At 44.9% G+C, this 26,437-nt stretch overlaps 1 protein-coding gene across 4 annotated transcripts in view; it reads right to left on the reverse strand.

Annotated features, from left to right (window-relative positions):
* The window catches only part of KDM4B (lysine demethylase 4B), a 200,640-nt gene that overhangs the window by 126,686 nt on the left and 47,517 nt on the right, over nt 1-26,437 (reverse strand). For 3 of the 4 annotated variants that reach the window (XM_083421415.1, XM_083421416.1, XM_083421417.1), the window contains exon 6: nt 5,008-5,057. In XM_083421415.1, coding sequence (XP_083277541.1) covers nt 5,008-5,057 — 50 coding nt within the window. Of the gene's footprint in view, nt 1-1,456; nt 4,291-4,462; nt 5,058-26,437 lie in introns of those variants that run through there. The other variant, XR_014506678.1, reaches the window with a different exon arrangement.

The following is a 26,437-nucleotide window of genomic DNA, read 5'->3' on the forward strand; positions in this document are numbered from 1 at the left end:
CTGGTGGCCACATAGCCACCTCTTTCACGGTGAAAGAGGAGAGCGCAAAATGTGGTCTGAAGCTCAACATCAAAAAAACCAAGATCATGGCCACTGGTCCCATCACCTCCTGGCAAACAGAAGGGGAAGAAATGGAGGCAGTGAGAGATTTTACTTTCTTGGGCTCCATGATCACTGCAGATGGTGACAGCAGTCACGAAATTAAAAGACGCCTGCTCCTTGGGAGGAAGGCGATGGCAAACCTAGACAGCATCTTAAAAAGCAGAGACATCACCTTGCGAACAAAGGTCCGTATAGTTAAAGCTATGGTTTTCCCAGTAGTGATGTGTGGAAGTGAGAGCTGGACCATAAAGAAGGCTGATCGCTGGAGAATGGATGCTTTTGCATTATGGTGCTGGAGAAGACTCTTGAGAGACCCATGGACTGCAAGAAGATCAAACGCATGCATTCTTAAGGAAATTAGCCCTGAGTTCTCACTGGAAGGACAGATCGTGAAGCTGAGGCTCCAGTACTTTGGCCACCTCATGAGAAGACTCCCTGGAAAAGACCCTGATGTTGGGAAAGATGGAGGGCGCAAGGAGAAGGGGACGACAGAGGATGAGATGGTTGGAGAGTGTTCTCAAAGCTACAAACATGAGTCTGACCAAACTGCAGGAGGCAGAGGAAGAAAGGAGTGCCTGGCGTGCTCTGGTCCATGGGGTCACGAAGAGTCGGACACGACTAAACGACTAAACAACAATGGCCACATAGCTCCAGGCTATGGATGAAGCTGATTATTTGAATCCATTCCAGTCTGGATTCAGCCCTGGTTTTGGAATGGACACAGTCTCGGTCACCCCAGCAGGTGCCTGAGGATGAACAGGGTGTGTGCGCTACCCTGTAAGTCCTCCTGGCCCTTGCCAGTACCACTGATCATGGTAACCTCCTGGGCCATCTGTTGGGGTTGGGCTGCTTTCAGTCCTTCCTGGATGGATGTACTCAGTAGGTGATGCGGGGAGACTTTTGCTCTTCCCCATGACTATTGATTTATGGGGCTCTGCAGGGCTCTGGATTATGCTATCCATCATCTACATGAAGATGCTGGAGGAAGACATCCAAGAATAGGTGCCACTCACTTCTACCTTTTGGTTTCCTCTTCTGAACCCAGAGAGGCTGTTGAAAATTTGAACTGATGCTTGGAGGCCACTCTGTGATGGACAAAGGCAAACAAACGGCAATTAACTCTGAGCAAGACATAGGCATTGTGGATTGGGAGACCCCAGCTCCAGAAGGAAGATTACAGCTGGTAATGGACGGGGTAGTGGAAGGGTCAAATATGCTGTTTGAGAGTGATATTGGATTCTACACTGCCCTGGGGAGTCCCAGAGACAATTAACGACCTTTACCAGTTTCAGCTGGTAAGCCAATTGTGGCCCTATCTGGAGAGGTCTGATTTTGGCAAATTTATTCCAGGCATGAGATATTACTGTTTGTTGTCTGATTGTCATTGTTTTAATTGTTGTTGTTTTTGTTGTTTTTTTTTACAGGTTTGTGTCTCTATAGTTTATTTATTGTTCACCCATTGTGGGGGTTCTGAATGTTGCAACCCACTTTGAATGGGCTTTCCCAGAAAAGCAACTTTTAAAATCCATTCAATTAAATAAATAAGTGTATGCTCCAAGAGGTCCTCTCACAACAATACATCACATATACATTTGCACCAACTCAGCATTTCATTCCAGATGCTCGCCAGAGCTAGTTTTCATTTTTTTTCATACTGGATGAAAAATGCTAGCCTTTTCATGCTATTTCAGTTCCTTGGCAAAGAGCAGTTCCTGAATCCTTACTGCTAGCTAATAAAAAAAAAATCCTGGACCAAGCTCGAGTAACACATTTAAGGAAATGATTGGAGTACACCATCACAGTGGTGCTCACACTGAGAAGAGCGGTTGACTCCAAGTTCAGGATTATGCCAACACTACCAGGTAAGACAGTCAAGAGCTCTGCCTCGTATCAGTTGCTTTTGGGGGCAGAGAGCTTCCAATTTATCTTAAGACACTTTCTGGGCTATATTCATAGTATTCACCTAGAACAAATGAAGACACTCCATACTGACTCTTTAACAAGCTGTTTGCAGTGTGACAAGGTGTGGCTTTTGATACGATTAACCATGGTGTGTTACTAAACTCGCTTAGCGTAAATCGCTTGGATGTTTTGTTACAATCAAGTGTGTTGGAAGCTGGAGGCAATATTCTGCTCCTGCCTGCAGGGTTGTCATTAAGGGACTATACTTCAGTTCCCGCTAGTGATTTTATGGGATGTCACAAGGTACCACCTTGCTTCCAGTGCTGTTTTAACACAGTATCATCAGTATGTTAATGACACACTTATTTTGGGTCTGAGCCAAGAATCACAGAGTTGGAAGGGACCCCAAGGGGAATCTAGTCCAACCCCTTGCAATGCAAAAAATCTCAGCTAAAGCATCCATGACAGATGGCCATCCAAACTCTGTTTGAAGGGGAGTCCACCACTTCTTGTGGGAGTCTGTTCCATAGTCAAACAGCTCTTACTGTCAGAGGTTTTTTGAAAGTTCTTTCTTGTAACTTGAAGTGACTGGTTCAAGTCCTACCCTCCAGAGAAGAAAACAAGCATATTTCCTCTTCCATGTGACAGACCTTAAAAGATTTGAAGATGGCTCTCATATCTCCTCTCAGTCTCTTCTCCAGGCTAAACATACTCAGCTCCTTCAACCATACTTCATAAGGCTTAGTTTCCAGACCCTTGACCATCTTGGTTGCCCTCCTCTGCACACATTCCAGCTTGTCACCATCCTTCTTAAATTGTGGTGCCCAGAATTGGAAACAGTATTCCACGCGTGGTCCAACCAAGGCAGAATACAGTGGTACTATTACTTTTTAATCTGGACACTCTACTTCTGTTGATGCAGCCTAGAATAGCTCTAGGGTTTTTTTTGCTGCCGCATCACACTATTAATTCATGTTAAGCTTGTGGTCCACCAACACCCCTACCTAAATTCTTTTCACATGTACTTCTAGTAAGCCAGGTGTCCCCCATCCTCTATTTGTGCATCTGGTTCTTCATCCCTAGGTGTAGAACCTTACATTTGTCCCTTTTGAAATTCATTTTGCACCCAGTTCTCCAATCTGTTAAGGTCATTTTGAATTCTGTTTCTGCTTCCTGTGACATTAGCCACCTCTTCCAGTTTGGTGTCATCTGCAGATCTGATGAGCACCCCCTCAATTCTTTCATCCAAGTCATTTATAAAGACGTTGAACAACAATGGGCCCAGGGCAGAACCTTGCCTCCCCACTTGTCACTTTTTTCCAGGATGACGAGGAACCATTAATGAGTACTTTGGGTTCGGTCAGTCAGCCAGCTGCAAATCCACCTAACAGTTACATCACTCAACCCACATTTTACCAGCTTCCTTGAGAGAACATCACGGGGGACTTTGTCAAAAGCCTTACTGAAATCAAGATACACTGTGTCCACAACATTTCCCTGATCCACAACATTTGTAATTCCATCAAAAATAGAAATCAGATTGGTCTGGCATGACCTATTTTTGCGAAACCCATGCTGGGTCATAGTAATCACAGCATCCTTTTCTAAATGCTCATAGACCAACTGTTGAATTATCTGTTCTAGGTCCTTCCCTGGTATTGAAGTCAAACTCACCAGGTGGTAGTTACCTGGGTCTCCCTTTTTCCCATTTTTGAAGATGGAAACATTTGCCCGCTTCCAATCTGTAGAGACTTCACCTGTTCTCCAAGAATTCTCAAAGATCATAGACAAAGACAATGTGCCTGCACAAATTGTGGCATGCTGCGTGGATGCAGCAGCAGTCTAGATTAGGCCAAGAAGCTGAGGCTGGATCCCAATATGAGGGGCCTTGTGGGTTTTCTAAGTCCAGGAATTATTAGGTGACCTCCCTGTTTTTGATGAGCTGCACTCCCATTGAAGAAACAGGTACACAGTCTGTGGGTGCTCCTAGGTCCATCATTGCAGCTGGAGGCCCAGTTGGCTGCAGTGGTTAAGAGCGCCTCAAGAGTTCCCAGTCTCAAAAAGCCTGACCGCAGTGTCCCATGTATTGCTAACCTCAAGACTGGGCCACTGTAATCTGCTCACCGTGGCGCTGCCTTTAAGGCTGGTCCAGGGTGATTAGATTGCTAACAGGAGAAGCTTACCAGAAGCATGTTACACCACTTTTAAAAGAACTGCAGCGGCTGCCAACATATTACTGGGTCTATGAAGCCCTAAACAACTTAGAACAGGTTATCTGAGGAAATGCTGTGCAGTGGCGTAGCGTGGGTTGTCAGCACCCGGGGCAAGGCAAGTAATTTGCGCCCCCTAGAGTGAGTGAGCCAGGTAGGGGCAGAGAGCTGCGAGTGCGAGTGCGCCCCCCCCCCAGATGTTGTGCCCGGTGCGGCCGGCCCCCCCTGCACCCCCCACGCTACGCCACTGATGCTGTGTACTGGATAGACCAGTCCAAGTCACTAAAATATTTGAACAAGGCTTTCGTGGTTGTTGCACAGCCTGCGAAAGGTCCACCTTGTGACAACTTGGAGGGGTTTCTTCGTTGTGGCTCCCAGCTTATAGAACCACCTGCCCTGTGAGATAAGGCAAGCATCTACTGTTCTAGTTTTTTGGCACTTGCTAAAAATTATTCTCCAAGGCCTTTCCTGATCCTTAATACCAGCGCGCTGAATTTATCCTGACTTTGTCACTGCTGTATTTACCGTATCCATCATATTAGAATGTTTTTTGTGAACTGCCTTGAGATATTCTTATTGAAGGTGATATAAAAGTATTTTAAAATAAAATGTTAGCACATAGCAAAATTCATAAATCTAGATATATCATATAATGCACATGAGCTGCATGGGTCTTTCTGTTATAGAATTGTGTCGCAGTCTGAAGCAGCCCCAAATTACTGGCTCACACCTCAAAAATAAGGCCTTGAGCTGTTGCTTGAACATACAAGGTCACTAGCAGATACAAACTTACCTTTTGCCAGTCTCTCCAACCGCTTCCCATGTTCTGGAGGTATAGCATACCTAGCAACGGAAACAAAAGTGCTCATCAATAAGATTGAAATTTTAAAAACAGAGCTCATTACCACACTGATTCACTGAGAGCCTGTTTGTAGATTATGCTACTTACTCCCATTCACCACACTGGCACCAACTCTAGGGAACGCTGGGTGCTTGGGCACTCACAATGTTTTTTGTGGGGGCTAAGACCACGGGGTTCTGATGTGACTTCTGGTTTTGTACCGGAAGTTGAGTCGGAGCCCCAACATGACCTCCAAGGCGACATCTGAGGCCCGGCGAAGCCGCCAAGCGACTGGTATAAAACCAGACTTTGGGCGTGGCCTAGGAAGCAATGGGGACGTGGGTGGCGCTGTGGGTTAAAGCCTCAGTGCCTAGGGCTTGCCGATCGAAAGGTCGGCGGTTCGAATCCCCGCGGCGGGGTGCGCTCCCGCTGTTCGGTCCCAGTGCCTGCCAACCTAGCAGTTCGAAAGCACCCCTGGGTGCAAGTAGATAAATAGGGACCGCTTACTAGCGGGAAGGTAAACGGCGTTTCCGTGTGCGGCTCTGGCTCGCCAGAGCAGCGATGTCACGCTGGCCACGTGACCCGGAAGTGTCTTCGGACAGCGCTGGCCCCCGGCCTCTTGAGTGAGATGGGCGCACAACCCTAGAGTCTGTCAAGACTGGCCCGTACGGGCAGGGGGTACCTTTTACCTTTAGGAAGCAATGTCCGAGGCCCTGCCAGGCCTCCGATACAACTTCTGGTAAATACAACTTTAATTGTATTTAACCTATTAGAATGTATTAGGCTTGATTTTTGTGTGTTCTGCATTTGTGAGTCTCCCCCCCCCCCCACACACACACTGCATTTCATATCTCCTTATCTACCCCTGAAAGTGGTACAAATGGCAGGATGTTTTAGAACCAGAGTGTGAACCAGCTATCCTTGAAGCTATCTGAGACCCAGGAAGAGGATTTTATGATGTTATTCCCTCACTGAAGGCTAGGTTGCCAGGGTAGCGCCAGACATCCAAGACCGAAAATGGTCAAATGGTCTGGGCACATCGGGGCTATTCCAAGGTGACGTGAGGGTCCAGTATGGAGCCCCAGTATGATACCAGTAGGGAGCCATGTGTGCTTTACTTCCTGACGTATGTGAAGATGTTTTATGACTCTTTGTATGCTGTGTTTGAAGGCACTTCAGAACAAAAGCTTATATAGTACTTCAACGTGCCAGTTGAGTGGAGTGAGCTCTGCCCTATTGCAATAGCTATAATACCAACACTGGATCCCGAAATTTGGATGCTGGACTTGGAAATAAGTTTCCTTGTTTCTATGGTTTATTCAAAAGGTGGTTGATCCTCACCTGGGTAACAAACAAGGTGGTGAAGATGTGAATTCTTACCACACCATGCAGCCTCAGAAGCACCACTGCAAATGTGCCTACCTAACGTGATGTCGTGGTGTCATGTTACGTTGCGGGCGCCACTGGGCACCCATATCCTGGGGCCCAAATTGGTGTTGGGATTTGTGCGCTCACCAGCTGCGAACTAGCAGCACATTGTTTACATCATGTGATTCTTCTGATGTTACCGAGAGTGAGACAGGATGTCCTACGCCGTTCTAAAGGTTGTGTTCTCAGTGTAACTTGAGACCTTCCTGTTGTTACTGCAAAGGAGGGTGGAGGGAATTGTACAGAGGCTGCTGAGAGAGCAGACATGATTTGTACTAGCTCCGTGTACAGTCTGTTAAATAAAGTAGATTTTTAGGCTACTTTCAGACTGATTCTTTCTTCTGCTGAGATGCAAGGGGAAAGTGTGTGTGCATCTTCCAAATGGGAGGTGTCGCTTATCACCGGTCTCTCTGGACAGAGCGTAGATCTGCCAGAGGATGACCACCGGCAAGAGGCCCCAGTGCCTGGGAAGAGGAGTCAGCCTTTCCCGAGGGGGTCGATTGCCAACAATTGCCACTCTCCATCCACCATTTTTTCCCTGAAGAGATATCTGGAGCAAGCCTTAGGCTCTAATCTCCACCCACCCTCTGCACCAATAACTGAACCAGGAGGTCCTACACATTTGGATACTCAGGGCCTCTTCTACCTTTCCCTCATACTTCAAGTACAGTCATACCTCGGGATAAATACGCTTCAGGTTAAGCGCTTTCGGGTTGCGCTCTGCGGCAACCCGAAAGTAACGGAGCGCATTACTTCCGGGTTTCGCCGCTCGCGCATGCACAGATGGTCTAAATAACATCATGCGCATGCGCGGAAGTGGTGAAACGCGACCCGCGCACGTGCAGACGCGTCTTGCGTTCCATTCGGGATGCGAGCGGGGCTCCAGAACGGATCCCGTTCGCATCCCAAGGTACCACTGTATGAACTTAATTCGTTCCAGAGATCCGTTCTTAACCTGAAATCATTCATAGCCTGAGGTACCACTTTAGCTAATGGGGCCTCCTGCTGCCACTGTGCCGCCAGAGCACAATTTCTCTTCTCATCCTGAGAAGAGAAATTCTTAACCCAAGGGTTAGCGGAGTCTGTAACCCAAAGTGTTTGTAACCCGAGGTACCACTGCACTGTTTCATTGGTCAGAGGGCAGGACCTCAAGGCTGTTTATAGCTCTTCGCCCCAGAATGATTCAGAACTGCATAAACAGCAGGTGGAAACCTGACTTTTGCATGGCTAGAATGTAGCCTACTCCTCAAAGGGAACTTTTTCCTCTGGCTCAGCCCACCACTAGCATGTGGCCCCAGAAGGTTTCTCATGAGGGAATACAGCCCTCTGGCTAAGACGGATTCCCCATGCCTCCTGGAAATAATACTCTTGGCTTCAGTGCTTGTGTACACACTCAGTGCTTCATTTATCACCCTGCTGCACCGCTCCCATGAGGGAAGTTTGCAATACTCTGAAAACTGTGGCTTTAACCATAGTGGAAATTCAAACGAAAGCATGGAAATCATATCCTAAATTCTCCCTAGACCAAAGTGATATTTTCTGCCCTCTGAAGTGATCTGAAGACTCATAATGTAAAATCTAATGTAACAGGATGTCCAGGAAGAAAAATTGTACAGAAAGAGGATTCTTCAAGACTTAGTGTTTAAGCTGATTTAAACTGGCAGCTTAAAACAGAAACAAAAAACAATTTTCCAGGAACAGAAAGCCATCCTGTAACAGCTAATCTTATGAAATAAGAAGAAATCTTTAGTGTGACCCACAACTCTTTTAACTAAAGCCACAACAATGGCCCTTTAAACTGTGTAATTATCAAATAATTCAGTTTTGCTCATCTTGGACTTTTTAATTTTTTTAATGCCATTTATCGGTAACATGAAACAAATGAGTAAATTAATCCAGATACAAACACTCCTTTGTGGGATTAACAACCCTAAAAAAAAATAAATGAACAGGAACTGAACTATTCCATTCCTTCTGGGAATATGTCGAAGGATTTGGAAAAGGCGTATGAGGCAGCAGATGATTAATGCAACATCCTTAGGTCTACTATGCTACTTTCACTTAATTAGTGCCTGTAATTGGGAGTTGTAAAGATAAGATTAATTGAATCTTGAGGATGTTAAAAGTTTAATATGTTGGAACATGGTTACTGCGTTATCAGAGTCTGCAGACTGCAAAGGCAATGCATGAAGTTCTAGAGAGGAGTCCCAGGGAGAGAATTAAAAGGAGTTTGCTTGGACAGGAACCCAGAAAATTGTGTTAATGCGCTTAAAAGCAGAATAGGAGGAAATATCTGCAGCCCATGGCCAACAAACACACAGAAAGAACAGCCAGAGCACGCTTGGCTTGCATTTAACAGGAGGGGACTCAGTGCCTTCTTTCAAATGATCAACAAATTTAAGAATGGAAGAAAAAATGAACTGAGCCCAGCCGTTGCACTAGTAGCACATCACATACAGAGCCACATAACGAAGGAGGAGATGGATGGGACGGGGTGAAACCTAACCCTCCTCCAGCAATGCTCTCTCTTGGTTATAGGAAGAAGTCAACAAACAGTTGTGGTTGTCAGAACTCTGGCCCACCCAAGATAGGTGGGGTCTTGCCTATGACTTGTGCTGAAGCACATGAACGTAAGCAGGTACCCTCTTGGCGTCAATAAGGATCAGGCAGACTCAGCAATGGAGAATTGGAAGGTGAAGTTTATTGCCAGGCAATAAGGACCCAGTTTGGAATCTCTTCCAAAAGGAACTGGGACCCCGATTGACAGAAATCCAGAGGTCTTTATACCTGAGCAGATCACAGCAAATCATAGATCATGAGACAACCATGAGGCAGTCACGATATCGCCAGCGAAATTAGCCAATTAGCAAGCTTCTTGCCATGCTTCCAGCTCCTGGTCAAGCACAGAGTTCTAGTTCTGCTTTCCGTTGCTTGCAGTGACGCTCTCCCCTAGTTATGACAGGACAGGGAGTTTTGGAGATTTTGTGGTTTTGCTCTTCCTGTTCTGTGGATGAATTTAGCCTGTATCTGAGGGGATTTTGTACCAGAATCTCTGATTCACGTCTCCCCCTTGTCCAGGGTACACGGATGTTTGTAGGGGAAAGGTCGGCTCCTAATTTTGCTGTTTCAAGTAGTATGCAGTTAGCTAAGGCACAGCTTCCCTTTGATTCAAAATGGATTATAAAATACCGTAAGCCCTGATTATGTGTGAGCATATATGAATATATTGATTACTGATAACTGATTATACGGATAGCATAGGGGTAGCCCTTCTTCCTTGCCTCAGTGCTGCATCTCCAAACCTCAGCAACAGTGCCTCACTCCCCTCCCCGTTCCAACATTTAATATACAGAGGGACAGCGGATCAACCTGGTAGTTCTGAGGTGCTCCAGAGGCCCTCACAGCACCTCTGAAGCACAGCAGCCACCGGGATCATCCCCCACCCCAAGTGCAGTAGGAGGAAAGCACAGCACAACTGTTGATGTCATCTTGTATCTTCTCCCCAGCTCCAAGAAGAAGGCAGCGGCTCAGTTCGTTACACACATAAGGCAGAAGGATCACTGCCCTTGTAAGTGGAATTGTGAGCCCCTAAGTCATGGAGGTTTAGAAATCAGAGGGCAAACTAATGGATAGCATTAATCCAGTTAAAACAGCCACCTAATGCACTCCTATGTGATGGATATTTATTTCAGTTATTTATATCCCACCTGTCAGGATACAAATCCTTCCAAGGCAAACTACAGGTAACATTAAATGGCATTATAAGGTTAACAGAGCAAACAGTGTCAACATACAGGTAGGTAGCCGTGTTGGTCTGCCGTAGTCGAAACAAAATTAAAAAATTCCTTCCAACTATGTTTGTATATAAACACATAAAATTTCATCAGGACACTTCTCACAGTGCAACTGCTGGGGGTAAGAAGAGGGCAAGTTAAGCTGGAGTGGCTTCTGAACTGCTTTGCCTGCATCCCTCCCTCTCCTGGAATATTCCAAATGACCTGGACATACCGTTGCACCAGCAATCTTAGTTATTCATTCAATCTATAACCCAGTTTTGCTCCAAGGAGTTCAAGGTTGTGTATGTGGTTCTCTCACATCAATTCTATCCTTACTACAACACTATGGAGTAGGCTAGGCTGAGAGACAGTGAAGATCATGCGGCTGAATGAGGATACAAACCCTGGTCTCAGAGATCTTAACTCTAACTTCTGTATCACACTGTTAATTTTCAGCTTAAGCCTTTTTGGTTTCTGCTTGAGCAATGTCTTCCACAAACAAGAGCAACTGACCCTCATATTCCCCTAAGGAACAGGTGTTAGAGGATTTAACCAGGTTTTATTATCTCAAAGACTTTTTGAAAACCCAGAACCTCTAAAATTAAGAGCGTGCATTGCTCATCAAATGCTGTTGTCCTCCATTTGTTCTCAGAAGGAAACCGATCAAGCATGTATAAAGAGCCCACAATAATTAGTCATATCAGATTGGAATCCCCATGAGAAAACAGAAGTCCATGGATTTTATTCAGAAGGACAGGCTACAACTTCAACATACAATGGCTATTTGATAGAGGAGCAAGTCCCAAAATAAAACCCTGATTTAATACTTTGGCTTCCAGTTCTCAAGTTCACAGGATCAGACCTAGAAATGTTTCAGGAATCTGGTTATGCAATTGCCTTAAAAATTGATGCTGGCACCTCCCCCCCCAAAATGAAGTCTTAAAATGGCATGGTTTCTGCAGGTGTTATTCTAACATCTCAATGTGAAGTATTTCCGCAGCGCAATAGCAGCCAACTCATAGGGGCTGAGACCTCTCCTTAAAATATTTGAGAGGACCCCCCCCCCCCAAGTTGTTAGGCATTGCCAAATAGTGTGTGAGTACCGTTTCATGAAGTTGATTGTGCGGGGCGGGGCTTACCTCCCCACCCCCCCAGCAATATTTTGTTCAAGTAGGCACCCCTGCCCAGCACCATGCATGATATCAGAAAATTAAGGGGTAGTCTCTGCCTAAACGCACCCCGCCCATATTCTCTCTTTTTTTATAATAATATTTATTAGAGGTTTTATAGTTACAGAAAAAAGTATGAGAGGAAAAAAAACAATAAAAAATTAACAAGCAATACATCAAAAATAGAAAGAAAAAACAAAAACATTTAAAAACACATCCAATTTCTGTATCTTTATCTTTCATTTACTTGATTCCTCGACTTCCTCACACCTCCCTTTTTTGTATTCTAGTTCAAATTAGCTAATTCAGCAAATCCTTTCCCTCTTTCTCAATTTTTTGTCCCACTTGTATACCTTTAACCAATTGGTCCCTTCTTATCATGTTTAACAAAACCTCCAGGACCGATATAAAAAGCAATGGAGAGATTGGGCATATTCTCTGCACTTCCCCATGACTAAGTACGTGTGTGTATGTTTAGGTAGCAAAAACAGCAAGAAGGAATACCAACAATGAACAAGGATCTTTGGTTTTCAGTCACTGGCAGCAGTTCAGAAGATATTTCTCCCTGCAGCCTGACACAGGCACTGATCCCTGAAAAAACATCTTATCAATCCGAAGGCAAAACAGGACTCCCGTAGTCTCCGTATACCACGCCCTGCTGATTAACATCTCATCTACCAGCAGCCTTCCTTCAAAGAAACATTTCACATCTATACAGCTGCTGTATTATAGCTCTTTGGCGTTTTCAAAGCACTCAGTATCTTTCCAAACAACCATGTAAGGTAGGGCAGTTTTGCTATCCATATCTTGCGGATGGGGAAAGGGGTGAGGCAGAGACACAGTGGCTTGCTTGAGGCCATTAAGCAAGCTCATGGCAGAAGCTAGATCAGAGCCCAGCTCACAGCAGAGCCTCTTAAGACACAAGGCTACATTAATAATCTATATTGTAAGTCCACATTTTCTTAGAGATCCGTATTTTATGCCAAATGCTAGCTTTCGATAGTAAATTCCAGGTAGCTAACAACTGTACCCATAGGAATTCTTATCTGGAACCTCAGCACTCAACCACCTAACCAGTTTTGCCACATTGGTGGGATAGCGTCCCCACTTGCCAATCCTGATGGCCACCAGCTCCTTTCTCCAGTGCTTAACCTACCTGCCTATCGCCAAACAGCAATTTAATCTTCTGTTTTAAGCTCTCTGGTTTCTCTGCTCCAGGAGAGACAGTGATAACAGGCTATCCTCGGGGAGGAAGTCAAAATGTCAGGGAAGATCAAACTGTTCGCTCATTAACCTCAAGGCGAGGTGTCAAAACAAAAGGGAGATGTTCAAATATCCAGAAATATCATTTCTGCCAGTTGCTCTGAAACCCTTCCATTACGGCTGCAGCAAGGCCCAGGAACAGCACTACCTCCAGATCTCATCTTGTAAACGCATTTGTCTTAATTGATAAGCCACACACACCCTAGAAAAATAAGGTTTATAATGGCAAGTGGTTAACATAGAAATCTCCTTTTATTTTTTAAAAAGGGGAGAGCATGACCCAAACAAATATTCTGAATTCCCAAATGTCAGCATGTTACTAGAGCAAGCTGCCACATGTAAGTTTTCAAAACAAGGATATAAGCTTTTAAGTCAGAGGGGTTGTACCCAGTGAAATTCTACTCAGACTAGAGCTACTGAAATTAATGGAGCTAGGTTTGTCATCTCCTTTCATTTCAGTGAGTCTACTGACATTGGATACAACAACCCAACCTTGGGAAAAGTGAACTATACAGCCTTCCCAGGAAGGCAGCACTTTAGGAAGCCTGACGACACGTTTCCGGTAGTGGCAAAAAGAACTGCATTCAAATGGCCACTCTCCCTGTTGAACTTCAGCCAACTGACAAAGACTTTTCTATTTCAACAGGCATTTAAGAGGTTTTCTGTTTGTATGATTAATTTTAATTTATTTCCCCCCACTATGGCTACTTGTAATTTTTTTCGGCACACTGCTGAGAAACTTCTATGATCAAGTGGCATATAAATGGCTGAAATAAATAAACTAACACAAGGGGCACACCTATGGTTTTCACTTACTAGTCAGCCTCCAGTTCAGGTGTGAAGAACCTCTGGCCTTCCAGATGTTACTAAACTACAACTTCTATCACCTTATATATTTCTTATCCGCACTTTCATAAATATATCAAGGTGGCTTACAAAATATGGTAAAATCAGTCCAGAAATATCCCTAAAATATAATTTAAAATGTGGGTAGGCAAACTAAGACCCAGGGGCCGGATCCAGCCCAATCGCCTTCTAAATCCAGCCAGCGGACCGTCTGGGAATCATGTTTTTACATGAGTATAATGTGCCCTTTTATTTAAAATGCACCTCTGGGTTATTTGTGTGGCATAGGAATTTGTTCCTTTTTTTTTCTTTTCCAAAATATAGTCCGGCCCCTCACAAGGTCTGAGGGACAGTGAACCAGCCCCCTGCTGAAAATGTTTGCTGACCCCTGATTTAAAACATCAATGATTCAATACATACTGGTTGGTTAAAAAGAGAAATCCATATTGTGGAAGCCTGTCTAAATGGTAGCTTTCAGAAGAAGTCTGAAAAAAGGCATGGTTGGTTTCTGATGGATCTGTACTGACAGGGAGTTCCACAGGGCACGGCCTGCCACCCTGAAGCCTCTCCCCTAGTGAAGGCCACCCAAACTTCAGAGGCATGGGGAATTAGCCCCATCAGAGGATCTCAGTGATCAAAGAATGACAAGTCTTCTACTGTTTCTTACCTCCTGGAAGCCACAGAGCAGAGCAAGCAAGAGCTATTTTTTGGGGGGGGGGTCAGCGCGCTGGGCCCTTTGGCAAGAAAAGGGGCTCCAATTCAACCCCTAGCTTCTCCAGCTGAAGACCCAGCCTTCTACCCAAGACCCTGGAGAGTTGCTGCCAGTTTGGGACAGGTGGGGCAATAGTTTGCCCTCATTATCAAAGTAGCTTCATATGTTCATAGATACTGGAATTTTTGACACATGTCCCATAGCATTGATTCCAAATGTTTTCAACTACCTATGTGTCTTTGGCTGCCCCATTTTCCCTACACAGGAAGCTTCTGATATGATTCCCTGTATGCTTAAGTATCAAAGTACTAGGAAGACAGCACTTTGCACCAGTTATTTCATTCGCTGTTTGTTGACTCTCCGATTATATGTGTGTAACCTGAACTGAAATGATGGAACAGTTCCAAATACTGCAGATTTAGGCAGTGCTTGGTGCAGCGGTGGGGGTAGAATCACAAGCACCAGTATTCCATGCCACATGTATTTATTAGTGCTGAAACATTTAAAAAGAGGTGTGAGAAATTTATGATATGCAACCCATTGAGCCCAGGTATTATCTGGCCCTTTGAACGCCTAACTACAAATGATTTCCCCTAACCCCAGTGGATCAAAAAAATACATCCTTTTTAAATCTAAGAACCAAGCCAGCACAGCCAGGAAAAGTTCATAGTGAGGTGGAGCAACGTTGCTGAAATTCAGCAGCTCTCACCATGTCTTTGCATTCCAAGAGGTTGAAAAGCACCCCCTCTTGAGCAGATATGTTGCTCACTCCTTAAGTAAGTTGTGACAACCTTCCAACCTTCTTGACAAAGAGAAGCACACAGAAAACCTTCTCTTTACAAATACAGCACACCTACACACTCCCTTTGTAAACAGCATAAGCCAAAGAAGCCTGGATTTTAGATATCTACCCATCTCCTGGGTAACAGATTGATTTGCAGTCACAAAACTCAGTACCTGTCTATGACACTCACTCAAAGAGCCACAACAGCCTCCCACCCTGCATTTCAAGGGCTCTGCAAATTATCACTCCCCACACCCACCAGCAAGCCCACACAGAAGAGCTCCCCTTTAAGACCGACTAAGACAGCTTGCAAAGAAAAAATTCATTCCTTGCACAATGTTTTTGGCTTTCATCAGTTTCACTGCCGGCCCCCATTTCATCCCTCAGATCTCAGCTCTTACTCCTGCCAGCCAGTTACTAGCTCCCTTGGCTGCAAACTTGCAAGTCAAGGTTCTCGGGTTGCCCCTAGCAACCCAACAGGTTTAGAGCTGCTCCTCTCTTCCTGGCCCCTGCTTCTCCTACATGAAACAGCTGAAGCGGCTTCCTGCCCCCTTCCTACAAAGACATTTTTCTGTAGGGCTTCACTTTTTTGATAGAGCTTCCCCTCTAGGTGTGTCTCATTTCAGAAACTGGATGAGCAAAGAAAATCATCCAGGGCATTTCAGCTATGAAATGGCTGCAAAGCTAGTGCACCCTGGCAGTAGCCAGAGGTTGAATTCATCTATGACCATCTCTTTATATATTTAAGTGTGCACTGAACTAAGCTATGAAGCTATGCCTGTTGCCTTAATACTCTTTGCAAACACAGTTTGGAGCACAATGCGACAAATTAGCTAACTTAAGGCTGTTGGCAGTAAATAGGTAGCTTATGAATGGCTTTCTTCATGGCTTCAGCTGCCAAAATTATAAGGTAGCCTGGGGATTTAGTTAACTGCAACAATTCTGGAACCAAGAAAAAGTTAGAGAGTTTCTGACTGGTGTTCTGTGTAAATTCTTTCCCAATCAGGCAGGATATTCTGCATGCCACACAATAAATCTTGACTGTGTTTTCCACCACTGCCCTGGCATTGTTTTGCCTTTTAAATGTTGCCATGGCTTATTTTCTTAGATACAGTGGTACCTCGGGTTAAGAGCTTAAATTGTTCTGGGGGTCCGTTCTTAACCTGAAACTGTTCTTAACCTGAGGTACCACTTTACCCCTGAAGGACCAGGTGGGAGTCATTTTGGACTCACAGCTGTCCATGGAGGCACAGGTCAACTCTGTGTCCAGGGCAGCTGTTTACCAGCTCCATCTGGTACGCAGGTTGAGACCCTCCCTGCCCGCGGACTGTCTCACCAGAGTGGTGCATGCTCTGGTTATCTCCCGCTTGGACTACTGCAATGAGCTCTATGTGGGGCTACCTTTGAAGGTGACCCGGAAACTACAACTAATCCAGAATACGGCAGCTAGACTGGTGACTGGGAGCGGCCGCTGAGACCACATAACACCGGTCTTGAAAGACTTACATTGGCTCCCAGTACGTTTCCGAGCACAATTCAAAGTGTTGGTGCTGACCTTTAAAGCCCTAAACGGCCTCGGCCCAGTAAACCTGAAGGAGCGTCTCCACCCCCATCGTTCAGCCCGGACCCTGAGGTCCAGTGCCGAGGGCCTTCTGGCGGTTCCTTCACTGCGAGAAGCCAAGTTACAGGGAACCAGGCAGAAGGCCTTCTTGGTAGTGGCACCCGCCCTGTGGAATGCCCTCCCACCAGATGTCAAAGAGAACAACAACTACCAAACTTTTAGAAGACATCTGAAGGCAGCCCTGTTCAGGGAAGCTTTTAATGTTTGATGCATTACTGTAATTTAATATTTGGTTGGAAGCCACCCAGAGTGGCTGGGGAAGCCCAGCCAGATGGGTGGAGTATAAATATTATTATTGTTATTATTATTATTAAGTTAATGGGGCCTCCCCCCGCCACCATGCGATTTCTGTTCTCATCCTGAAGCAAAGTTCTTAAGGCGAGGTACTATTTATGGGTTAGCAGAGTCTGTAACCTGAAGCGTCTGTAACCCAAGGTATCACTGTATATAAAGCAGGCTAATCTGTGTCACTGGTGATGGGAAACAAGTATCATCTCTGGTCAAGCAAGCAAGGAAGCACCTGTAAAGTGGGGAGCCTATCCACATTTCAAGCCATCAACAGACCAGAGATAATATATAGTTACGAATGGGTGGATTGGTGGGATTCTGGGTGTTCCAAGATAAAAACAAGAGAGTTCAAATTTGTGAATATCGTTCAAAAATAACGTTTCTGTGTGACATTGGTAACTATAAATAATCACTTATTAAAACTGTTTAGAACATATTTGACACTTAACTTTGGTTGTTGTTGCTGGCTTAAGTTTCTTACACTGGATGCATATTCTCAATACCTGTCCAGAGGTTCACCTCAGGAACACCTTGTAGCACACTAATTCCCTAACTTTCCACCAAGCCCATATTAATGTGTCATAAGGAAACTGATAGTGCTCTGCAATCAATGTGAATTGAATAGAAGCTCCTGTGAGCCCAGAATAGCCACTCACAGATCAGGCCTGCTGCCTGCTCACTGCTCTGATGCTTCTACTCAGCCCTCCCTGGATGTGAGTAATTCAGCTTTGTCCATGAGGCATGACTGGATCACTCAATCATTCTCAATTAAGAAACAGGTTGAACTAACCACTTTCAGAAAAGGCTGTCTGTTGTATCTCTGCCTGAGCTGGCCTCCCTCCAAGCAAGAGCCACACCAAGAGTAGCAATTCATACAAAAATGCTGGGGAGGGGGCCTTTAGGGAGGGGATGGGAAGGAGGTATTAATCTTGGTGGATGTATAACTTAGCCTAACCTAACCAGTAAACCACCAGAGCAAAGCATGTCTCCAATTTGTGACTGTTCTACACTTCCCTAACAACCACACATCCTCTAATGTTTAATCTACAGGGTAATCAGATTAAAAAATTGTTTGCTTGGCAAAAAGCAGAAGCTTTATAGTTGCTTACAGGGAGCCTCCTAACTGGACAATCCCATGAGAAAGATACTTTTCATTGTTGCTGAAGAGAATGCTATTAATAGTGCAGTTTCCTCAGTGTTTTGTTTATTCCCCTGGAATGGCTTGATGGATGTGAATAATTATGAGACTATAAAAGCAAGCAAATGTGTTATTTTCTATCACTCCAGATCATCAAACAAATAAAGTGTGAAACAGCATTTTTGAATACAATTTTCCCCTCTAATGGCTTAGAATTATTATCAAGCACAATGAACATAAATAAGCAAAAGCCCGGCGAGCTTAAAAATTAAATGAGTGTGTCAAGAAAGAGGAAGACAGACCAGCCATCTCAGGATACAATGACTGAATCAGAAAACCTATAAAAGATGACAAGGCAGGCAGAAGATTCACAGATACAGAGACGTCACTGCCACTAGGGCCAAGTGATCTATAGAGACCTTCCCATCTATACTATATTACAACCCCCACCCCTTCAGGCTTTTCTCTTGCGAAAGGGCGGAAATTCATTTACCTTATCCCCAAGCAATGAATGTTAAAATTTTATTTGCAGCAGCCCTAAGCAAATATGTGCTGGTTCTCCCTATTCAAACATAACTGTTTCCACCTGCAACTCAACAACATTAGATCAGGGTTAGCCAGCATGGGACTTCTCCAGATGTTGCTAGACTACAGTTCTCAAAATCCCTGACCACTGACTATGCTAGCTGTGACAAGTGGGAGTTGAGAGCTCAACAACTCCTGGAGGGCACCCCAACTGTAGACAGTTGCCATCCTCAGTTTTCCTATTCAGTCTCTCCCCGCTCCACAAAAGGGCACAAACTTCGAAAGCTTTATAGAGGACATCTATTTCAACTGCTACTCTGAAGAGGAGCAGCCCAGAGTGGCTGGAGCCGCCCAGAGTGGCTGGAGAAGCCCAGCCAGATGGGCGGGATATAAATAATAAATTATTATTATTATTTATATTAGCCAAGACAGCAAGTTCTACCCTCCACCATCAGAAGCAATACAGTGGTACCCCGCAAGACGAATACCTCGGAAGATGAAAAACTCGCAAGACGAAAGAGTTTTTCGTTTTCTGAGGTGCTTCGCAAGACAGATTTTCCTAAGGGCTTGCTTCGCTAGACAAAACGGCCCTGCCTCTCATGTCATGGCGGCGGGCACTGCAAGCACGCACACTCGCTTCCCCGGCTCCCTCCCACCTGATGGTTAGTGCCTCGCGCTGCTGCCCACCCCCCTCGCGCGCTCCCCTCAGAGAGCTGTTGCCGCCAGCGCCTCTCTCTCCCTGGAGTCGCGCTCCTGAGCCCCGCCACCCTCCAGCAGCCACATCGCACGGTGGCCACAACACGCGGGTGAGTCTGAGGTACCAGCTGCGGCAGCTGTCCTGCTTCTCCCCGCCCCTCCCCGTCGTTGTCAGTGTTTAAATGCAGTGGTGCTTCGCAAGATGAAAAAACTCGCATAACGGAAGAACTCGTGGAACAAATTAATTTCATCTTGCGAGGCACCACTGTATTCCTCCCATTTCCAGTTGCTAGCAATAGCAGTGTGCAGGGGCGCCACCTGGCCCTTAGGATTGCAGGTGACCGCCGCTGTAAGACAGACATGCGACGTCACGCATACACATACCTGCACAGAGTGTGACATCACACGCACAACACACAACGTCGGGTTGCGTTTTTGGAGGGGGGCTCACTGGGGCATCTGGCTGGCCACTGTGAGAAGAGTGCTGAACCAGATGGGCCTTTGGGCTGATCCAGAAGTTCTCCTTCTCCTAATTTTGAAACAAACCTCCACAGAAAGATCCCACTCCTTCTCCAGGAAGCTCATTCTGCCGCTGAACTACTGCTAGAGTAACACAGCCTACACCCAACATTTAGCGTAAATGCGTTTTCTCATAATTTAAACTCATTCCTTTTTAGCAAACAGAGTGGACACAAATTGCCTTTTATCCAAATTTCCTTTTAGACATTAAAAAACTGAGTTTCCCTTTTACTATACTCCTATGAACAAAGAACATTGCATATTGATTCAGGGGGGTGCATCTTATTTTTGTACTCCCCATATGCTCTTTATGTCCAACACAGTTACACCTTACAAAGAAAGTTATTCCTGAGCTACTCCTGCTGCCTCCCTTGATGGAAATCATTTCTCTCTCAACAGAGGTGCTCTGGGAAGGGGTAGAGCGATGGTCCCTGTTCTGGTAACTATGTGTCAGGGTTCACTAACACGATGTGATGGGCTCATCTGCCACTCAATGATCCCTGGGTGGGGAAGGCACATTATATATAGAAGCAAAATGTTTTTGAACGAGGCAGCGCTGCAGCTCAAGAGATGTGGCATCACTCCAAAGCCTCATATTTAAACCTTTAAGTACTAGACTATGAAATATTATTTCAATACACTATCATAGCGGCGAGACTTTTATACGCACAAGATGGAAAGATTCAGCATCACCTACCATGGAGGAATGGTTGTTAAAATTATTGGACTTAGCTGAGATGGCAAACTTAACATGTAGAATAAGAGAAAAATCATTTTCAATAGTTACTAAAGATTTGGGACTCCTCATAGACTTTTCGTGTGAAAAAGAAAATGAACTTGTGATACCTGGGTTTGAGGATTGAAGAAAATATGGGTTTATAGAAAGCAGACTTGTTGGATGTTATCTTGAAGTAGATGTGTTGAATAATTTTTTTACATAGCTGACAGATGAAGAATTGGAAGTTCTCCTTTTTCTTCCTTCCTTCCTTTTTCTTCTTTCTTTTCCTCTTATTGGTTTGTGTTTTTATCTCAATTAGTTTTTTATCTTTGATAAAAAGATATTTGATTTTTACCTTCGTATACAGTGGTACCTCGGGTTACATGCACTTCAGGTTACATACGCTTCAGGTTACAGACTCCGCTAACCATAAATAGTACCTCAGGTTAAGAACTTTGCTTCAGGATGAGAACAGAAATCGTGCTCTGGCGGTGCGGCAGCAGCAGGAGGCCCCATTAGGTAAAGTGGTGCTACAGGTTAAGAACAGTTTAGGTTAAGAAAGGTCCTCCGGAACGAATTAAGTACTTAACCCGAGGTACCACTGTATTTTATTTTAAACTTTAATAAAAATTATTGGGAATTGGACGGTGTTGTACTGGGCAAACTGATGAGTGGGATGTCAAGAGACCACACGAAAAGGGTTATTTTACAGATGCAAAGAGGGTGGCTGTCTTTAAACAAAATATAAGACACTTTATCTAGCACAACAGTGAAGTGTGTCTCAGATTTTAGTCTGGGTAGGATAGGTGGGGAGAACATGTGTCCCAAGCTACAACAATTTAGGGAACACTGAAGTAACCACCCATGTAAAGGTTGCTCTTTTTATTTTATTTTTACTTCCCTGACTGAACACGCCAAGCTCCTTCCACTACATGGCTTGCCTTCCATCTTCTTCTAAGGTCTCCTTTGGGTTATTCCAAATTTGTCAACCAGAGTTCCACAGAGATGTAGAGTTTTAGAAAGCAATTCAAAGTGCTCCCATTCTGATCCCTACCACCATCACCACTTCAGCACCACAGCAATTAAGAGGTGATTAAATTGCTCAACCTCCTTGCAGCCAACCTCCTTGCAACGTCCCTTCCACCAAAGAGCAAATGCCAGGAGTTCAACTGGCAGACTTTTGAAAATGTCACTTCCATCCAACTCATGTTGGAAGGTGCAAAAGTTAATTTCACAGTCTCTGCACAAGGTCTGGGCAAAAGAGGCTTCGTATAGTTTTTAACATGCTATAATTACCAAAACCAGAAACAGTAACCAAAAGAAAAGGAGTGGATATTAGTGCATTTAAAATGCCCGAGACCGTTAGTCAAGTGAAGGGTTAGCTGTCTTCAGGGTTTACTCATGTCAAACATAGTGACCATTCATAGAAACTAATACCTACATAACCTCTTCCTGATGACAAGAGCTGAAAGCTGTCAATTAAAAGTTCTGCAAGATGCAAATGTGTCCAGGGACAGATAATGTGAACACTGGCATTTTATGTCCACAACCTAGGGATTGGAGAAACATTATCCAAAACAAATCTGTGCTCCCATCAAAAATAGACTCATTGGTGGGAGAAGCTACATGCATCCACCTCCACCAGCAGGGTGTTAATAGGACAAATTAAAGTCTGCTTTTAAAGCCCCAACACATCAAAGGCAAAAGGCAGGGAAAGGTAGGTTGCTTGATGACATGGTTCATGCTTTTATGCTCCAGCTTCTGGGGCTGAGAAACAGAAGCAATGCATTACACAATGGTGCCATATATTACAATGAGCCTGGAACAATGTTGTTGTTGGCATCCATCGGTCTCACACCCCAGAGCAATGCTGTTGTTGTTGTTGTTTAGTCGTTCAGTCGTGTCCGACTCTTCGTGACCCCATGGACCAGAGCACGCCAGGCACTCCTGTCTTCTACTGCCACCCGCAGTTTGGTCAGATTCATGTTTGTAGCTTCGAGAACACTGTCTAACCATCTCGTCCTCTGTCGTCCCCTTCACCTTGTGCCCTCTATCTTTCCCAACATCAGGGTCTTTTCCAGTGAGTCTTCTCTTCTCATGAGGTGGCCAAAGTATTGGAGCCTCAGCTTCAGGATCTGTCCTTCCAGTGAGCACTCAGGGCTGATTTCCTTAAGAATGGATGCGTTTGATCTTCTTGCAGTCCATGGGACTCTCAAGAGTCTCCTCCAGCACCAGAATTCAAAAGCGTCAATTCTTCGGCGATCAGCCTTCTTTATGGTCCAGCTCTCACTTCCATACATCACTACTGGGAAAACCATAGCTTTTACTATACGGACAGAGCAATGCTAACCTATAGTAAAACAGCCCATTTATTAAAAAAAATACCAGCACATCTCTGTGAGCAAGGTAAAAAATGGCTGCCGAAAGGTGGGCGCAAAAGAAACCATAAACTGATATGAATCAAGAATGGGGATTTGGGTTGCATTCCCTCACAAGCAATCTTCTGAGGGCTGCATGCCAGTGGTGGACAGGGCCAGAGATAAAAGGAGACACAGCAATGGATGGGTTTCTTAACTCTGTACAGTAGACTACATTCTAACCAAGCAAAAGCCAGTGGTTTCCACACACAGAGTGATGCATGCCTCTCTCCAGCCAGGCAAGCAAGAGGCATTATCACAGTTCAAACGACATATGCAAGCCAGGCAAATGTACTCAAGCATGGTGTAGAGCAAGACCAGTGAGGGACAGGGCATCTCTGGAGATCCCAGAGTCAGGTAATAATAATAATAATAATAATTTTTTATTTATACCCCGCCCTCCCCAGCCAAGGCCGGGCTCAGAGCGGCTTACAAGCAATAATAAAAACAAGATGAATGATTACAACTTAAAAACAAAAGTAAAGTACAACATTAAAATAATGGAACATTAAAATATTAAAATGTAGCCTCATCGCAGGAGGAGAAGGAAAAGAAAAAAAGAGAGGGAGGGAGGGAATCAAACTGGCTCCAAGCCAAAGGTCAGGCGGAACAACTCTGTCTTACAGGCCCTGCGGAAAGAAATCAGATCCTGCAGGGCCCTGGTCTCATGAGGCAGAGCGTTCCACCAGGCCGGAGCCAGAGTTGAAAAGGCCCTGGCTCTGGTTGAAGCCAATCTAACTTCCTTAGGGCCTGGGACCACTAGGGTGTTGTTATTTATGGACCTTGAGGCTCTCCGTGGGGCATACCAGGAGAGGCGGTCCCGTAGGTACGAGGGTCCTAGGTAGAGAGGGGTGCAGAACCACATTGCTCAAACTAATCCACATTTGCAACATTTTAATGGTACCCCTCCGTATTTGCAAATTGCTCCCAATCTAGAAACTTTAGTGTGTGTACAGGTCCAGTTTCTCACTTCCATACCACTTTGCTTCTTCCTAACCTGACCTACTCCTGCCAACCTAGCAGTTCAAAAGCACGTCAAAGCGCAAGTAGATAAATAGGTACCACTCTGGCAGGAAGGTAAACGGCGTTTCCATGCGCTGCTCTGGTTCGCCAAAAGCGGCTTTGTCATGCTGGCCACATGACCCGGAAGCTGTACGCCGGCTCCCTCGGCCAATAAAGCGAGATGAGCGCCGCAACCCCAGAGTCAGTCATGACTGGACCTAATGGCCAGGGGTCCCTTTACCTTTACTTTAACCTGCCCTACCCAGATCCTACACACTCCTACATCAGCAGACTGAGAGAACCTGGGCCAAAAGCAAGCACAGCTCCCTTTCAATTATCTTATCAGGATTGGGTCATTTGAGGAAGTTTGACAGAGGTAATAACTGGAACTGTCCTATAGTAAAATAAATGATATGCACAAGTCGCCCTTTCAACTCCAAAAAATTTGGCAAATGAAGTGAGGAAACCTCAATGTGAGTTCCTGCCTCCATCAGAAGCCATTTATTCACTTTATGATTATGATTACCTGCTCCAGAGATAAGATCAGGCATGAATCAAGTTCCTTCTTCATGGGAAAGGACTGTTACCAAGATAATGCAGTTTTATCTTCAATTGATCATTTTACAGGACAACAGAGGATTGAATTCGGTATCTTTAACCGGCACCTGCTAGTGATTTTTAACACTGATTTTCTTCTTTCTTGAAATACATACACACTTACAACTCTGTCAGATAAACATGGGGACTAGAGTGTATTTACTCAGACTCAAAACAATAGAGGAAAATGGAAAATGGCAGGATCACAGTGCAATCACACAAAGTGCTCTTACATTAGAAAGCACAAAGCAGGCAGGCAGGCAGGCAGGCAGGCAGATGCAACGCTTTCAGAAAGACTAATGTTTGCATCCACCTCTTGTGCAAAGGAGACTGAAGCTAAGTGGTGTCTCAACATGTCCCAGATTGGGAACAATTTGGTGTTTTGTTTTTTTTAAATCAAGATACCCACATGGCCAGCCTTTTTCAAGTCAGAGGGCCTCAGCCTAACTTCACTGAGCTTGGGGGTGGGGGAAGGTAGGAGGGCAAACTAGACTAATGTAAGACACCCTGAATGATGGGTCAGTACACATGTGAATGTCTGCTTTCTCTGTGAGCGACAAAGAAGAAATGCTGGGATTTGTAGAATGATTATGCAGCCAGGTGAGGCTTGTGAGAGGAGTCACACTAGGTGTGACGAAACCCACCATTTCCAGAAGATGTAGGAGCTTACACAATTTGCGCCCTGAGTTCAGAATCATCTGCAAGTTAGGGGAGGAGTACACACCCTTCTTCCTCCATGGTCAGCCTAGCATAGCTGCACCATCTCACACATCGGGCACCAAGCTGCAAACTTGTTGCATTTCAAACAATAAATTGTTTTGGACAAGGAGCATGACCCTGGGCTGCACAATCCTATGCCTGCTGGTCCTTTTAGCTGTCCAAATCAGTATTAATCCACTTACCTGAGCGAAGAGTTTTAACACAGAATCCTACATCCACTGTCCCAGGAGAAGAAATTTAATAAATTCTTAGAGGGGGGGAAATGAAAAAATGTCAACCTGTGTTATCAGCTGCTGAATGCCTGTTAAGATAAAAATATGCAACCACAAGCCAAGCATTTCAAGTACTCCCATCAACTAGACAAGGTCCAGTTACAGGACACTGGAGGTCAGATATACCTTCTCCCTCACTTAAAGCTTTGCTTCATTCCTGTAAAGATACCTTTAAACTGCCTGCTAAATCAAAACCCTGTATAGGTCTATTTTTCCAGCAACAGCTTAAACAGAGTAGCAGACTCAAAGCACAGGAAAAAACCACTGGGTGGTAGGCACTGCCCAAAAACCTTGAAATATTTCCTCAGCTCCCTATTAATATTGTGAGAGTTAGGCATATGATAATTAGGAGTGAGGGGGAAGAGAAAGCGAGAAAAGAGAAACACTAAAGTCAGGGCCATATGTAACAGCTGTTTCTACTCTGCACCAACCTGTACGTGCAAGCTGCCCATTTCACTGGGTACAAACACATCTGGGTTTAGAGCAATCTGGCTTGGTTTAAAGTTAGTCTCATTATTACGCTCATCAACCCAAAGATCTATTTCCCACTGCTGAGCAAAAGAGAAAACATGCCTGTATTAATGAACTGCATACATGAAGATAACCTTCCAGCAAATACTCATTCATACAGATCCTTTGGAACTGTATCATTCCAGCACCTGGTTATCTACAGGTGTTTTCTACTCCTCACTCCAAAGTACTCAAGAGTTGCCATCCTGCGAGGTTTGTTAAAGTATGCAGAAGCCCTGCCCACCCTCCCCTACTCCCCACGGCAAGTGAGGTTTACTGCTGAGTTGGGCTTTGGACAGAGTACAGCCGTCAGCAGTAGATAAAGCTGGGCTTACTGAGTCAGAGTGGGTGGTCCCACGTTCTTTAACGTGGATCTGCGTG

The sequence above is a fragment of the Podarcis tiliguerta genome (assembly GCF_965153285.1).
Source record: "Podarcis tiliguerta genome assembly, chromosome: 18".
Classification (NCBI taxonomy): Eukaryota; Metazoa; Chordata; class Lepidosauria; order Squamata; family Lacertidae; genus Podarcis; species Podarcis tiliguerta.